The sequence below is a fragment of the Apus apus genome, chromosome 1 (assembly GCF_020740795.1).
Source record: "Apus apus isolate bApuApu2 chromosome 1, bApuApu2.pri.cur, whole genome shotgun sequence".
In the NCBI taxonomy this organism is placed as follows: domain Eukaryota; kingdom Metazoa; phylum Chordata; class Aves; order Apodiformes; family Apodidae; genus Apus; species Apus apus.
The window spans coordinates 199,714,425-199,729,799 of NC_067282.1; the positions used below are offsets into that span (position 1 = coordinate 199,714,425).

At 38.2% G+C, this 15,375-nt stretch overlaps 1 protein-coding gene across 2 annotated transcripts in view; it reads right to left on the minus strand.

Annotated features, from left to right (window-relative positions):
* Positions 1-15,375, minus strand: part of CDC123 (cell division cycle 123) — a 32,508-nt gene that overhangs the window by 16,395 nt on the left and 738 nt on the right. For both annotated transcript variants that reach the window (XM_051608464.1, XM_051608465.1), the window contains exons 2-7: positions 14,494-14,565; positions 12,952-13,006; positions 12,158-12,190; positions 8,558-8,653; positions 7,759-7,865; positions 88-136 (exon numbers count right to left, since the gene is read on the minus strand). In XM_051608464.1, coding sequence (XP_051464424.1) covers positions 88-136; positions 7,759-7,865; positions 8,558-8,653; positions 12,158-12,190; positions 12,952-13,006; positions 14,494-14,565 — 412 coding nt within the window. The remainder of the gene's footprint in view (positions 1-87; positions 137-7,758; positions 7,866-8,557; positions 8,654-12,157; positions 12,191-12,951; positions 13,007-14,493; positions 14,566-15,375) is intronic.

The following is a 15,375-nucleotide window of genomic DNA, read 5'->3' on the forward strand; positions in this document are numbered from 1 at the left end:
ACAAACAAATTTTATGGGCTCATACTCAGGCACCCAGCATGTGAGCAATTTGTTTAAATTACCCAGAAATTATGCAAAGAGTCCTACCTCATAGTCCAAGGAAGGATCAGGGGAATCATCTGTACAGTGAATAAAACTGGAAAAGTAAAGCACAAGCATCAAAAACTGCTTTTACAAGATTTTAGCCATTGTGAAAAAAGTAACCCAAGAATATGAATCACAAAAACTACTGGTAAATTATCTCCAAGACATATAAACCAAGTAACTTGAATACATTGATAACAAACTGTTTTTTGACACTGGTCAGGGAGAAAAAAAAGGAAGGAAAAAAAATAAAAATCACCTCTTTCCACCTCTTTAAGTGGAAGCACTTGAATTTGGACAGGCATGTGGCTAAAACGTGTCTATTCACTGCAGAGTTTTTTTCTGTTTGAATCAACAGTTCTGCTCCTTTCTTTATTGTCATGTTGGCATAACTGGAGTCTCAAAGAAGCAGGTAAACTTAAGTATTCCAATCTAGTTTCATTGCAGCATGACTTCCCTAGTACTTTTAACTTCCCAAACCACACAGCAGACAGACATCACCATGCCTTACAGCAATTCATTTCCATGAATTAGGGATGCAAAACAGCGCCACTCGGCACTTCTGATCCACAGCAAAGCGTCTGGCTCAATTAAGAGCCTTAAGAAACACTCTTACAAATCTCTTGAGAGTGGGAATAAACAAAACTATTTCCACAACTGCAAGCAGATGTCAAGGTTTGTCACTTGTGAGTAGCTGACACTGTGCATCACCTTTCAGGAACTTTCAAGAATGGAGGCAGTCATACCCAAACCAACTTCTCTGCACATTTTTGTCATTTTACAGCAAACCTTGCAATAAACCTTTCAGCTTTCACAGGGAATCAGCAAAAGAACATGCATTTTCTTTCCAGCTGTACTCCCTGACGTTATTGGCAACAAACTACTATGATGCACAGAGCTGTGCAGAGGGTCACTGCTGAGCAATAGTCTTAAATGGTAACATTTATGCTCTCCCTCTTTGGCCTTAAACTTAGTCAAGCAACCCAAGAGCCTAACATCTTTAATATAAGCATTGCATTGGTGAGACTTGGCTGCCCAGCCTTCGGTGTGAAGCAAAGAGCTAGCAAGACCAGTTCATTCAGTATGCTGCCAGCAGACATACATTTCACACGTTGTAGTTTAGACTTCAATATCCACTGCACACAGAAAAGCAGGGCAATAGCAGACATGCTTTCCCAAAGTACTGTAATCAAACAGATCATATACATCTGTAAGCCTATGTAAACAGATAACATCCTTCAACTACAGTTTATATTACCCACAATTTAAGATCTGTCAAGGCAATAGAAACAAACTCATGAGAGCTTGTACTTTTGGCTAGACTCAAAATTCCTCCCTTACAAGCATGTATGCCTACCGTGCCCAAGAAAGTATTCTCCCCCCAGAACCAATCATGAACTATATAGGAAAAGGCAGCTGAAGTTCAGCACATGGAGTTTTACAGTCCCTCCACACTTGGACTTGACTGACTTCCATATTTGAGATTGGGAGACCCGTGATCCACCCCCTTCCAACAAGATGCAGTCTCTTCCAGCAGTGAAAAATAGCCTCACAAGCAATCAGAATTATCCCCTGCTCAACCCTCAAACATTTTGGGTGAGAGCTCTGTGGGGAAAGATACTTCCTCTTTCCTTGCAAGTCAGAAAATTAAACCCTTGGGTGCCATCCTAAGTCACAAAGACTGCTCAGGTATTGCTGCCAAATCAAGCAAACAGACAAAATTATGAATATAAACAAAAACACTGCAAGACAGAGTAATGTTTTTCTTAAGCCTTAATGACATAGGACTGAGTACAAATGAAGAAAAAAATTGGAGAATCCAGTGAAACACAAAAATAAGCTCAGGTTTTTGTAGTCTCTATTTCCTTCTAAATATTATAATGAGTTTTTGTCAACAAAAAGATGCTACTAGCACCCCTTTTTGGGTGTAGACATCGGGCAATTTGAGGTAGTTGAAATTGTATATTTTTTACCAACTTATTGTAGCATTAATTGTTCAGACCCAGCTGAACTGATCTACTGCATATGGCATTTTGACTGTAAGAGGCAGAAGGCTAAGCAGGGTTTCTCTAACCTGCATCCTATTCAGGTTTGGGGGTGCTTGAAACAACATCCAGAAAGACTTCAGGAACCCAACACTGAGTGATATCTGGACTGTCTTTTCTGAAGCCTTTGAAAATTGTAATTTTGATTACTGCTAAGAGTGAAGGAATTAATCTCTACTGCTTATAGGCCTTGTGCTGTGGTCAACAGCTTGTTTACAGATTTATACTTAGATGTCAAGAACAGAAAGCTCAAGGTCTCTTTATAGGTAGCAGCTGTATGTTAATCTCCAAATGCAAACACTCGACAACACACTATCTGAAGCCCTTATGCTGTTGAGTTTTCAACACTAAGAACAGCAATTTAAGAAGGTTTGTAAGACCTCCTGTACAAATCCTGCTAGGAGAGCCAAGAACTCATTTGCAGAACACTGAGATTATTCTGTGAATAATAAACTACTATGAATATAATGAGGATTATAAAAGTTATTCTGTACCTGACACTTCCCCTCAGTTTATTTTAAAACCTTAACAATAATAAAAAAAGAACCAAGGAGAAACTTTAATAGCCTTTGAACTGAATCTTTATTTCTTGAATTTTGAACTTTAAGGGCTAAGAGAAATAAGAAATTCATGCACCATTCAAAAGAGGATCTTGTACTAGACTGTAAATTGCTAAGAAAAACAGGGATACGAGTAAAACGTCAAGGAAAAAAAAATATATCAAAGGCCTCATCTTCCCCATCCTCTCATGTGGAACTTTTTATCTTAAAATAGGTTACATTAAAGTCTAAACCAACAGCTACTGTTCTTGTAAAAATGTATCCTGAGCTCCAAGTCCCATCCCATCTCTGTGACAACACTGCCTCCTATGTTCTGTCAGGAGAACACAGGCTGTTATTCCCCCACATCTCAGAAAAAACTTTATAATTTGTAATGAAACACTTAGAAGCACTAGGTCTGTTAACAAAAACATAATCAGAATGCTATCTTAAAAACAAAAAACCCTGAAACATCTGCTGGGTTCTAAAGTTGAGCCACGTGCTTAGGAACCTGGTGGGCTAAACCTCATTTAAGGAGCAGACTTTCTCAATTGTTCTCAGAAACAGGCACTCAAATTTTAACCAAGCACTCTTGTGCTTTAACCAAGCACCTAAATAAATAAAAAATTTGCATCTCATCTCATGTTCCTTCATATCCTGCACATTAATACATTTGAAAACCTTCCCTTGGCTCAGTGGGAGTTGTGTCACCTACTCCGTTAACCCTACAAAACATGGCACAGGTGGTCCCTTCATTCTGTTTCCTGGGCAGGGTTGAGTAGCAGCCTTTAGACTCTTTACTTCACCTGTCTAACCAGCTTCTTGAAAACCTTTCAGAAATGAACTTAGTAATAACACATCCACAGCACCAGCTGGGCCAATAAAATAGTGAGAGTCAATTAGCAACATTGAAGTGCACATCAGAAAAGTCAGTCTCCCACATGCCCCTCTATAATAAGTCAAAGGGCAATAGGTTGTTTTTTAACAAGGTTGAACTAAAAGGATTTCTTATTTCTCCTCTGTGGTTGTGATTACTAAACAACTGGGAGAATAAGACCATCTCAGCATTCAAAATCTCCATAGTGGCATCTGCAGATTTAAAACATCCACTACTGTCCTGTAGGACAGGAACAATCTCTGAAGTTGGACAACATATCCAGATTATCTTATAACTGAAAGGGCATTATCATATCATTAGAACTATTGGTAATATTTATACCAGTCTCAAGGAGGGCAATCATGTCTTAAGGCAACAAGAAGAAAACCAACACACTCAACAGGGCTTTAGAAGGATTTTTGTTCAAAAGAGAAGTTTTAATCACCTAACAGGAATCCCAATTAGAAAGGAATTTTTTTTTTTTTTAATCACATATCCACAACACTGTTTTTGAAAGTCTGCAACAAACCTGTAAAGATAAGGATCACACCACCCACAAGTTTTTTGTGAACTCAGCTAAGTAAAATGCAATGCTTATTTTGAGGCAGAAACATTGACTACCTTAATGAGTGCATCATTCTGAAGTCTTTGTTAGTTTATACACAAATAACAAGGATTAAAATTAACTCATTATTCTGAACTTTTCAACCAAACAAAGTGTCAACATCATGAGAAAATCCAAATATTTAAAACAGCCAAAACTTATCCAGTCATGCTCAGTGTATTTGCATTAAGGCCAAATGGTTTGTACTGAAGGATTGGACAGCTGAAGTTTTCTTGGTACTTAAGACAGTTGAGAATGCCAGCAAGGGCAGCTCCCTGACCTGAGCAATGTATAGATACATAACAGATAAATAGGTAGGAAGAGGAAGAGGCAAAGGAAGTGATTTGCCTTAAGTTACACATCACTGGCAAAGCTGGATAAAGAAACATATCTTCAAATTGCCATTGTAAAGTCTTTTCCATAATATGACCCATGAAGTGGACTTCTAAGTCAATATAGTTGAACAGAAAACAACAAAAAAAGGGTATACAACATTTCAGCTATTATGCAGGGCAAGAAAATTTTAGACCATACTGATTATTAATGAAAGCAGTAGAAATGTAATGCAGTTATCCATTCTCCTCCCTCTGACTAGTCCTTCCAAGGGATTTGGATGTATTATGTATGTATCCAATATTCATTTGTTCAGTAATTCACATTCTTTTGCCAGCTTTATTTTTAATTTCTGCTTGCTAAGGACTAGGGAACAGGCAGCTAATCAATAGTATAATTAAGGAAGACCGTCTTTCTGATTCAGCAGTAATCCTTTCCACTATTGGGTGGGGACATTTTGTACAAATCACTTGGCAATTTAGAAATACCATGCACAGACTGGACAATAATATGTGCTTAATCAAGATATTCTAAAATACAAGATACATAGAGAACAAAGTGATTTTATACGTCACACACACTCCCCTAGTTCTAAGTACAACTTCCATTCAAATTCATGGAAACTGCAAGGCTGCATTGCTCACAGTAACTCTGTCTTACCAAAACAACAAAGCCTGTTCTGGCAAAAAAAAACCAACAAACAAACATAACCCAAACCTACAACAACATTAGATTAGACTTTAAAAGGATGGGAAATACATACAACATTTTCTTAAATGAAATGTCACCCTAACCTTTAGGCTAGGTGATAATCCCACAATCATGTCACAAGGTTGGCTTATTTACCACCCACCAGCTGAGCTGCACTATCTGGCAGCATCTGCAGTCTTGTCACACTGGAAAAGGAGTCTAAATGGATTGGACTGGTGCAATTTCAGGTGCTGTCTTCCTGCTAGGGGTTATTTTCCCACAGCAGGATCAGTAGATGAGACTGTGCCTGCTACAGGCTGCTCAGCCACTATTGTTCTTAGTCTGGTGTGAACTTAAGGTGAAATTACCCGTGGTTCAAGGTAACACCCATACTGTGAAATCTCACAACACAGGAGCTCAAATGCATTCACTGCCTTCACCACTAAGTCAGGTCTGTCTGCAGAGGACAGGGTGAATAGCAGAGGCACTGACTTTACCTGATATGAGACAAAAATCACAGAAAATTCACCCATTCCAGTACTAGTGAAGGTGGTCAAACCAACTCACTCTACCACACAAATGTCATAAACTAAGAGTACAAACACACACAAAGAGTTACCACATTTTTTAAACCAAATGATGCTCACTCAACATTTATGTCCCAAATTCATTAGAAAGTGGTTAAACCAACAGGAATTTTCCAAGAAGCTCAGGTTATTTTCTTCTGAACCTCTTTATACATGAGACAATAGAATAAAAAAAAAGTACTATTTAATATTCACAAAGAGATTGATACAAAGTATACAGTTCTTTTCAGACCCACAAGGCTCAGCCCTGAAAGCAGCTAGAACAAAGCACAAGCACTAAATTCTAGTGCTTAACCCTTTGAGCAAACCAACCTCAAGACACTCGTCATCTAGTAAGACACAAATCATCTAGCCTCCCATTGGTGGAAACCAGGAAGAAAAGCTCCTTGGTAGGGCATCAAAGTCTCCCAAGAATTACTATTCACTCACATCTGAAATGTAAACTATAGATTTCTCATCTCTCCCATCTCTTTCATTCTCTACGATTCCAGAATCATCAATTCTCAAGGCTCACAATTGTTTCCCTGTATTTTTCAATCTGGTTTCTCCCTCCAACATTTTCTCCCCTCCTTCTCTGTCTCTTCCTCTGCACCTAACAATACTGTAGGTTACACATAATGTAAAACCCAGCATCAGAAGTGGACTGACAGTGTTGCTAGCACTTCATAAATGCAGAGATAAGTATGAAGATGTTGCTACCTATGATGTTTTTAATGTACCAACAAATTTGGGAGACAGAGTGTTATTAGAGTTGCAGGAATTAAAAAAGAAGACAGTTGCAAAGCATGAATGTAACTTGTTTCACATTTCAGACAAGATAATTCTTACCAGGTCATAAGCTACTCAACACAGGACCATAGGGCTTGGTAACCCTCTATAAAGCACCTAGAACAAGGGCCCTCCATTTGATTGAGTCTCCTAAATATTGCAGTAATATAAATATGCACTAAATAATTCTTGGAAAACAATCTCTCAGGTTCCAAGCCTCAGACTACCCTTTTTCTTTGATTTTTAGCAATAACAGTAACAAGAACATTAAATTCCAATAATTTTATTTCAGGAAAAGGCTATATTTTTAAATTAGTTACATTAATCAGATGAAGGTATTACAGGAGGAATCTGCTCTTAGAAAATTAAGTACTCTCTTCCTGTGAGCAGACAAAATAAACCCCAGGCACACTGTATTTGTAATTTTATCTGTAACTATTATCCCTAGTCACAGTTTCTGGAGTGCATTTGTTCAACAGCTACAAGAATTTAAGTTGAGAAGGAGCTCTAGGAATACATTAGCAAAGGTCTCAGTCATCTTCCAGGCAGCCACACAAACAGCAGTAGCTTTAAAATTTGAAAGGGACACAGTAAAGTCATGCTGTATTACCTTAAAAAGTGGCAACAACAATGTAGGTAGCAACAAGTAAATACCAAGAAGGGTAGCGAGGTAAAAAAGCTCCAAGCTTAAAACATCACTGCTCTGGAAAGCAACTCAATAAACAACAAAGATCTTAGCCCATACTGTCATTTTGCATGTACCACTTCAATATGTCTTTCTAACTTGCCTTTTGCTCATTTGCATATTAAAATCAAGATAACTAATACAAGAATAAAATGGAGGCTGCTCCTCTCTTGTTGACTGACACTAGGTGAACAATTCTGGTTTACTAGGAAAGACTCACTCATGGTAAGTAACAGCAAAGACAACTTAACCTTGCAACACTCTGCACCAAACTGGACCTGGCACTTATTTTTGCACCATGGAAGGAGACCAAGAAGGAGGAGGGAAGGGGTGGGGGAAGCTTCAAAGAACAAGTAACTATTACTGTACCTGCCATTTGTATTACTGTAAACTTTTAAACATGAATATGCATTTTCATATCAGATATTTATCATTACTTTACAGTAAAGAGTAAGATTTTTCAAAAGAACAGAAAAGTTACCCTCAGAGGGGTGGGGAGGTTTATGACTGGATGTAAATAAGATTGTCTCCTAAAAATCTACTTACGGCTGCGTGAGGTCACGAGTAATGAAGTCTGAACTCTTGAAGAGGAGGAAAATGTCACTGAGAGCTTTACATTTCAGAGAGCTGTTCATTGCTATCCAGTAGGCATCCTAAAGAAAAAAGGAGATCATCCAAAAAATGCACCTGAACTAGCAGGAAGGAATGGAAGATGCAGAGCTAACAGCACTAAGTATCATGCAACATTTGAAAGATTATTTTTTTTTCTTTTGAGGAGACCTTCATTAGCTGTTACAAATATATGATAGTTATTGCTTGTCTTACTATTACTTTGTTGAAAGCATAGCAAATCCACTTAAAAAGTAAGGTTTTTTAGTGCTTCCAGGCACTTGCTTGGAATGCTTGCCTGAACACAAGTTTCCCTTGAGAATATGGTGCAAAAACATTTGGGTGCACTCATCCTTGAAGTATAGTTAGAGTATATAAACAAAAAAAATACAGGGAAGTTTATTGCCTTGTGTGAGGTTTTTAATCTTTTTACTGGGCAACATTTTCAATGAGTAAATGAGAAGAGTCTGACCATCATGCTGACAAGGATACAGGGTTTTGTGCAAGACTGACAGGGCTGCCTGGCATCAGCCTCCCCAAACAGTGCACCATCTAGCTCTAATCCACCAGAACAATTTGCAGTACCACACTTCACTTGTATCTTGAGTATCACTCCTCCCTTTTTTAGAACCACTTGTCTCTTCTGCTTTCCAATGCATTAAGATAAAACAAACAACACAAAAATTCTTATGTTAATAACTGTTACAGGTTTGGGGGGGGGTGTCAGCATTCTTACCCTTGGAGCACTCCAGTTAAGTTTAGGAAAAACACTACCACCCAAAGAACTTATTGCTTCTTGAACTTTAGCTGTAAACTCAGGAAATTCTGGTGCCTGAACAAAGAACAACAAAAATATCAGTTTCAACACATTTAAAAGTATAGCCATCTTGTAAATACCATAAGAAATACATCTCATAGAAGGAATAAACTTGTCCAAAAATCAGCAACAAAGAACCCCACAAAAATAATGTAGTCATAGAAATAATTCACTTCAGAATAAACTCTGATATTCCTTCAATCTGAGAAAACAGAAAACTTTTCCAGTTCTCACTCCTGTTACTAGCAAGATTCCATGAACTTCATGGGGAAAAACCAAAAACCATAACTTTCTAACATTCATCCTGAAAGCTGCAACAGCTGCCAAACATGCAAGTCACATAAACAGACCTTAAATACATACCTGTGGTTAACTACCTAATGGCAGGTATCTTGTATACAAATAAGATTCAAGAAGACTTGAAAACAGACTTTCATAAATAGTTAGAATTAAGCACCTCTTTTAAAAATCTGAAATACAAATACTGTAGCACTCTTGAAAGTATTAAATAGCAAAAAAAAAAAAAAAAGTTGTGTTTTGTAATAGTTCTCTAGTTGTGTCTAGGAATACAGTAGGAGACCAAAAGTAAACAAATATTCACAGCTATTTGAATGACACCTCCTTATTTAAGCTTTAGTTTTACAAAATATTGCTAGTAATACTTAAACTAATCAGTTTTAAAGTAGCTCCTTAACAATATATTGCATCAAAATAGAGGACACACTACAAAGGTATGGGTTAGGCTAGAAAACCTTGTCTTGTAAAGAACATTGTCAATATTGTAAACATAAAATAGGGAGGAGAAAAACTCCTCAGGATACTATGAACTCCACTTTGAATGTGGGGCAATAGAAAAAAAACCAGATTGCTGACCTTGAAAATAACATGAAAGGATTTCAGGCATATGTCAAAGATTTTTCATGTAATGACATTTGTAGCAAATAGTATCCAAGAACACTATTTCTGCACGAATATTTTAAAATTCAACTTAAAAATACCTTCTAGGCTAAAGCTAATCGGTGTCTCTAAAATAACAAAGCCCTGACAGCCACACAAGTGATCAGAAAAAGTTTGTATCTTTTAGTATCTCCTTTCTGCAGCCCCCTAAATGCAAACACTTAAATAAAAAAAAAATTCTCTCACATTTTAGTGCAGTGACCTAAACTGATCTTCAAACATTCTAAGTCTTGCCTTAGTATATTACCTCGTCTACATGGGAATCTACACTTAAAAAACTGAAAAAAAAGCACTTTTCTGATTTTACTTAGCTTTTAGAGCTTCAGTCAATTTGAGAAATTGTTCCCGAAAAAAAGTAAAACTCCTCATGCCCTGCATTCTGATCCAATCTCCTCTTGTTTTGACAGAAGTCAGGAGACATACCACATACGTAACACCAGCACATTGCTAAGCCTCTCTGGGGAAATCTTACCATCATGTCATTTTATTAATACAAGTGAAGGAATATACAAAAGAGGACAGCTCCAAGGTTGCATAAACAAGCTACATCCTAACATTTCTTAAATTGTGAATGCCTGACTTCACAACCATCAACATTTATGCCTGTTTTTTTAACTCAGAATTTTCCATAATCCTATATTCTAATTCTTATTCGGAATGTAGAAGGGGCAAGGGAAACAAGTCCTACCTGATGAGTAAGACAGGTGAATCAGAATAATCACAATCACAGCCCATCTTACTGATCCCAGAGCCAAGAAACCAATAGAAAATTTGAACCTGGGATTCACTGTTTGTAAAATATGAACATGCTAGGCTGCCAGCAAATGCAGAACAACAATCTCCAGCCTGTCCCACTATTCTTTACACATTATGCTCCCTAGTGTTTCCCTGTTCAGCTTCCACATCCCTACTTGATCCATTCTCATCTCTTGCAGGAGCTCCAGATGCAACTCCCCAACCTTCTGCAACCTACATACTGGCTGTTTCTTCACTCTCTTCATCACTGTCAAAGTAGAAACAGGCAACACTTAAAAGCACAGAAGACTATTTCCAATCACTCACTGGCCTCAGAGCAGCCCATAGCTCTCAGGTAGAGAAAGAATATTTGCCACAGACGGAGTCTTCAGAGCAGTCATCTACCAAATTTACGAGACAGCAAAGAGCACATTGTGAAATTCTACTTTTAGGGCCCCTTCCTTTGGCCAAATATAAGTGTATTTTGTAGGAACTAGCCACGGGCAAAAAACATGTTCATCTTTAATAATTTTCAAGGCTCCAGATTTGGCAAAAGACAAAGTCCTGCCAGTCTCTGAACACAGAGCTGCTTTGAAGGCCAAAATATCCCTTTTCTTCCTCTCCCCCTGGTTTTATCACTGAGTATGATGTGATATGGTATGGAATATCCCTGAAGAGAGCTCAAGTCATCTGCCCTAGCTCTGTCCCTTCTCCTTCTCTTACCTCCCCATAGCCCAGTTACTGGCGAGGGGCACAGGGCAGGCTGGAAAAGATAAAGCCTTGGTGCTGAACAGCAGGCACTGTTCAGCAAAGGCTGAAAGGTAACTCCACCTGAAACACTGTCACCCATGCACAGTCCTCACCTAGTTAAACTGAATCCCTTAGCCTGTGCCCATCTGGTGGGAATCATACCTCTTAATTACGTACTTCCTTGTTGTGTTGTTCACTATAACAAATCCTGATTCAAAAATCCCATACTATTTCATTAGCACCATTACCATGAGGGTCACAAAAGATAAGATGGATACCAAAATCCTTGTTCGGACTAATTTACAATCTCAGGCATCTACTTTGTCAAAGATATTTGAACTGAAGCTATCAGTGCACGCAAATTTGGTTAATATTAAAGTCTAGGCTATAAATTCTGTACTAGCATACACACAGCTCAAAGCAGGGACTGTGTTTACATTGCACCTAATCCAGTGTGAGCAATTCCACACAATGTTGAATTAGGGAACTAACAGGATTGAAGGAACAGTATCAACAGCAGGCAAGTTGTGCAAGTCTATTAAAACCAACAGTGACAGGGCAACAGCAAGTTTCAAGAGTTTCAACAAAGATGTAAGCAAAAGATCAAGGCAGCCTGGTTCTTATCCATAGTGATCCTGATTCTAAGCCAGGCATAGTGCAATGAGAGCACAGAGACAGGAGAAAAAAAAAAGATAATAGAAGGAAATTAACTAAGTAGGAAATAATGTAAAAAAGTGTAAAAGAAGAGCTGTGAAAACTGAGCTGCAGGGGCTTAATTTCTTTTGCATCCAGTCTGATTAAGTAATTGGGAAATGTTCAAAGTAGTGAAAATGAAAGACAGCTATATTTAGAGCCATACTTCAGTTCATTTCCTACAGTCTAACAAGTGTGTGATTGTTGGGAGATGAAGAAAAGTGTTTTATTTTTAGTTAAATAAGATTAAGCCAGCAAAACTTTTTTAAAGTTACAGACATCTATACAGCAACAGACATCTCAACTAGCAACAAATTTCTACCACAAGGCTGCAGAATGGATACTGCTGACAAACCCACATCTCAGGCTTTTACAGGGCCTTACCTTCAGAGTTGCAGTATTCTCATCATCTGACCACTGTTGGAAATAAGAACAAATCAAAGGTTACTGGTTTCCTGAGACACCCGTTATAATTTTTAAGAACATCAAAATCCATATGGCTTCCTACAGCAGTGTACACCAAATCATTGCCCTGGAGCTCCTGTAGCATCACCATCCTCCAATTATTACAGCTGTAAATTAAGAGAGGAAAAATTCTGCATATTCAGCAGAAGTATTAGTCTAAAGTATGGATAAAAGAAGATACCTATTTTAATTGTGAATTATATCACTGCATTCAGTCTTCCCTGTCTAAAGATTGTCTCCAGCTCCAGCACTTCCACCCTTAGACACCCATTGATTTCACTTGCATTTCTTTTTCATCTCCTTTTTGTACCTTCTTTCAACGTGCACTTAGATTTTTTCAGCATTTTTCTTCTACAATACCCTTCTGAGCTATTCAGAAACTTCAACTGTTTCTTGAAAGAACTCTTCCAAATATAATCCTCCTCCTAATTTTTTTTAGGGCATGAAACAGCATTTAGTTCCAACACCCTCAACTCATTATTACAAATACAATTACCAAGAAATAAAAAGGTTTTCTGTGAAAGAGCATAGAAACATTTTAAACCTTCCCTGACATCATGGTATAAATAATTATGCCTTTAAGTTTTCCAAGGCAACTACCACATGAGTATTACTTCTGTGAAGTACTCTCTTCACCTATAAGTTATGCAGAAAATGCTACACATTCATACTTTTCTCAAGAGACTTGACATTAAGTTTTATTTTAAACTGACCTGTATTTCCTCTGCATCATCAGTCCCCTCCTGAGCTTGACTTGGTGGATCTTCTCTAAACCAAACAAATTAGCAGGGAAAAAAAATTAAGCCCTAGAATTTGACTTGACCATATATATTACATTTTCACAGCATCTACCAGCTGTTGATCTCAAAATGCTTTCATGGAAGATGAAGCCTCAAAATCCCTGGCAGAGAACAATCAGAGCAAGCCAGTACAGAAAACTGAAGCTTGAACTCCCTGGCATTAGACTTGGGCCTACCCAAAAACACTTTGCTTCTTCCAAATTAGCAGATCACTTTCTGCTCTGAAAACAGGGTAATTGAAGCTTTTCAACATCGTATTAATCATTCTTTTCTAACTTTACTGTTCTCTTCCAGAAGCACAAATGAAACAACTATAGAAAACAAAAGTTCCATTCAATTATGCCTTGCCTCCATATTCCTTTTCTAAGTAAAAATCTAAAAACCCTGAGCTTCAGGTGTTGACCTGTGAATTCCTCACACTCTGCACACAGAAAAAAAATATCCTGTTGGAAGTGGATTCAGTCATTAGACTCTTCCTGAAAAGCTCCTTTTTCTACACAGGTGAGATCTGCTGTTGTACACATTTGCCTATCTGGGAGAAAGCATTTGACTGCAAATATTCCCTTGAAGTTTTGGGGGACTTCTGAAGTTCCTTAGCCAATCTAAGCAAGTGTAAAGATCTTAAAGGAGAAGACCAAACCCTTGAAGAAGACTTATTCACAGCAAGTCAGTGTAGCAAACAGTTTAAGTTGAAATGTATGTCCCTGCCAAAAGTCAACTCCTTCCACAAGCAAAGTCTGTGCAGTCCCTTAACACACATCCATAGGTGTTAAACCACCAATTCAGTTTTTGAGATCTGATTTCTGAGTCTGATCATTAACAAGATGTATGCAGGCAACAATCATTTCACCAAGGAAGCCACGCAGTGAGAGTCTCAGCAGAAAACAAAGAGCAAGGCCTGGGTTCTTACCAACTGTTTCTCCTATATATCCACCTCGTTTTTCTCCATCCAAAATCTTGGCACAGGTGCACAGACAGCACATGCAAACTTGGCATATGCATGGATTATACATATGCAAACAATTATACAAAGTCAATAATTACTAAGATTTTATAGATAGCTTATCTTCTGAAAAATTAAACTCAAGTAATGTCCCTTCTCCCCTGGACAAGGCTGCAGGCATGGGAATGGTGTGGCACAAACCACAGCCCAAGCCTTTAAACTGGAGCAAAACACCTCAAAGCAACTGAACACAAAGAAGGAGGCTGAGCACCTGAGAGGTTGGTCAGGTCCACAAGGAAAGGCAGAGGAAAAATCTAAAAAAAACCCCTCACTTGGTCTAGAATCAAGTGTATTAAATGGATTTTAGGATCTGCATCAGGCAGATGCTCATATAGTATGAGGTTCACTGCAGGCAATCTGGTCATATTTTAAAAACTCAATAAATATAGTACATATAAAATGAATATAAAATAGTATTAAATACTTGGAGAGTGGGGAAGAAAACACTTTACCTTCCAGAAACCACAAGAGTTCCATCATCCAGCAAATATTCTTTCACATTATCTGGTAGGGGAAGTATAACACTGGAAGAAACATGAGAATTTCTTTAATAATTATTTTAACAAGTAATGTTAATAATAAGAGTTGACTAAAATAATTTAGTTTTTAATCCAGCATACCTCAATAACACTATAACACTATGTAAAAAAAAAAGTCTCTTTCTCCCCTCTCATCCCTTCCCAAAGAGCAATGCTCATTTTCTCTTCAAGGTATTAGAGACAGAGGCAAATTTTCAGATGAAATGCACAGAAACTCTCCACTCCTTCAAAGCACTAAGAAATTCAAAGAAAGAATGTGTGTGGCTGTGAGAAGGAGATAACACGCTGCACAAACAAAATGTTTCCCTTCTGTGATCCAAACCAAGATGTGCCTATACCCACTAATGTTCCAAAAACACAGGGCTACTGATAAACTTAGCAAAAATATGCATGTGTTAAATACTATCACCATAAAAGATTAAATGCTTTGATTACTAAAAGCCTGGTGTCAGTGCTTTTGGATCCAACAGGGCAACTATCTTGAGCTTGACTTTCCTGAGTTACTGGTAAGCCCTCCTCGCCACCTCACCACCTCTGGCAGCACCTCAGAAACTACAGAATTTGCTACAGCTTCCAGGAATACACAGAAACACCAAGTCAGACCCCCCCGGTTTGGGTGCTTTCTTTGAGCAACCAAGTGGGAACAGCAGCGATGTGGACACCTCAGCACGGGGTCCCAGCAGGAGAGCAGGGAGCACTAGGCTGCCTGGCCTGTCCAAAACACCCCTTTCAGGCTGCAGAGACCGGACCCCAGCTCCTGGGACTCCAGCTGAGGGCTCGGGTCAAGCTTTCTCC